The sequence below is a fragment of the Cibotium barometz genome, chromosome 27 (genome assembly GCF_041138505.1).
Source record: "Cibotium barometz isolate CiBa-2024 chromosome 27, ASM4113850v1, whole genome shotgun sequence".
NCBI lineage: Eukaryota > Viridiplantae > Streptophyta > Polypodiopsida > Cyatheales > Cibotiaceae > Cibotium > Cibotium barometz.
The window spans coordinates 21,969,387-21,971,585 of NC_141072.1; the positions used below are offsets into that span (position 1 = coordinate 21,969,387).

The following is a 2,199-nucleotide window of genomic DNA, read 5'->3' on the forward strand; positions in this document are numbered from 1 at the left end:
AAAGCACATGGTTTGAATTTTTTACAATTTCATGTGGATAAAAATAAAAACATGCACATGGTTCACCTTAGTCTTAAGCACATGGTTTGAATTTTTTACAATTTCATATTTTTTAAAGAAAGTACATATTAGTTATTACCTTCTCTTGCATGTGTGGGGACTTCATGGAAAACATCTCTCTCTCTCTCTCTCTCTCTATATATATATATATATAATTTTAATACATATTAGTGGTGGGTGAAAACATCTCTCTCTATATATATAAATATATATATATATATATATATATATATATATATATTACCGACGTTAATACCTCTCTCTCGCATAGTGTGTGTGTGTGTAATAAAAGAGGACCCTCGCACTACCTTCCTGCCACCCACAAGTGGGGTAGATTGGCTAGTGCGAGGGCCCTTATAATAAAGGCCATGATCCACCCGGGTTCGTATATGCTCTCATGTTGCATTCTATCGATGTTAATACCTCTGTGTCTCTCTCTCTCTATATATATCACACATGTCTTAGCCATTGCAGGGCTAAGGTTCTTTGCAATGAGTTAATTTTTTTTTAAAAAGGGTGGGGCTGCAAGAGATGTCCGAAGAGGGCACAATCTATACTAGTGGTGATGAGTGACACGTCGGTTAAAGGAAACCTTTACGATCTGACCCATCAAACTGTCGTCGCCGAGAGCGAGAGAGAGAGAGAGAGAGACCGTCAGACAAATACAGCAGAGAAAGGAGGTGCGATACGAAGGCCGATTAAGATGGGTATCTGCGCTTTCTGAGCGTTATTGCCTGCTTTCTGCTTTCATTGCTTTTTGCCGTTGCTTTTCAAAACAGCTGTTTGTTTTTTGCCTTGTTGGCGCTCCATATATTCAAAGCTGTCCATCAATCACAGCCCAGATCATGGAGCTTTTGTTGCAGATTGGTGTGCTGCCTGCAAGCATCCCCCTCTTCATCGTGATCTATGCAGTCGGCTACTTTTGCCTCTTCTCCCGATGGAAGCACAAGGCCAGATTCGAAGCCGCGAGTTGCTCCATGTCCATGGTCCATGGTGCCATCACAAGCATCCTCTCTGCATATGATCTTCTCCACCACCCATGGAAGCTCGACGCGCCCAACACGCCTCTCGAGAATGCTGTCATGGAGTTCAGCATCGCCTACTTTGTGGTAGACCTCATTCACTACTTGCTCTTTGTCCCTGAAGATTACAAGTTTATCTTGCATCACCTGGCCACCTCCATCTACATGTTTTCTTGCAAGTACTACACCAAGCATGGTGCCATTTCTGTCATGGCCTTGATGGGGCTCGGAGAGGTCACTACTCCTCTTCAAAGCGTGTGGACAGTGGCCCGCCTCGGGAAAGAAACATCTCCCCAAGTGAAGAGAGTATATGAATCCACCTCTCTCCCCTTTACCATCTTGTTCACCGTCACCCGCGGCATTATCGGGCCATACCTTACATTGAAGCTTTGCCAATTCTACCTCTCAAATCAAGCAAAACATGTGATTCCTTTCTGGCTTGCGGCTTTGTGGATGGGGATGGTTGTAGTGGGCATGGCAGGCAGCACCATGTGGATGCAGAGCTTGTGGGTAGGTCTCAGAAGATTCAATGCTCGGAAAAAGACAGCACTTTCCAAGGCTGCAAAATTGCAATGATTTGAAAAGCTTTCCAACGAGACTGTGTAGCTTTATATTAAATTTCACAGGATAATCAAAGGCAACCAGCTTGTATACAGTTTGCCATGTCTCAAAATGGTAGTTTAGGTGCTTAGTTTTCATGTAATAATCGTGCTAGTTTCTAAGATGCAACAGACCAGTACTCAATACTAGCCGGAAGGTCCCATTAAATGTAACATGAGAAATTGCTGTGTACTGATTTAAATTTAGTTGAGACAATAATGCAACACATTTGGTGTCCTTATTGTTAAAGTTGTGGTCAATTTTTTTGTAAAGACCAGTTAAAAATGCGTAAAGCCCCTGAAAAATGCATAGCGTTCTCTGGGCTTGTGCGGCGATCCTGAGATTATCGAAGAATTGATCACACGACTTTATGTAAGATTACAGCTTCGAGATCTTAGGCACACTTGTTCAGGATTGATTAGAGGAGACCCTGTGTGTGTGTGTGTGTGCACGCGCGCGTGCATACACACACAGCTACAGGGTAGCAAAGAGCACACATGCCTACAGCTACAGCTAC

At 43.2% G+C, this 2,199-nt stretch overlaps 1 protein-coding gene across 1 annotated transcript; it reads left to right on the forward strand.

Moving 5' to 3' along the window:
• Nucleotides 1-468: 468 nt before the first annotated feature.
• Nucleotides 469-1,908, forward strand: LOC147623176 (TLC domain-containing protein At5g14285-like). Its single transcript, XM_086821261.1, has one exon. The coding sequence runs from the start codon at nt 906-908 to the stop codon at nt 1,656-1,658; it is 753 nt and encodes a 250-aa protein (XP_086677387.1). The 5' UTR covers nt 469-905; the 3' UTR covers nt 1,659-1,908.
• The last annotated feature ends 291 nt before the right edge of the window (nt 1,909-2,199 follow it).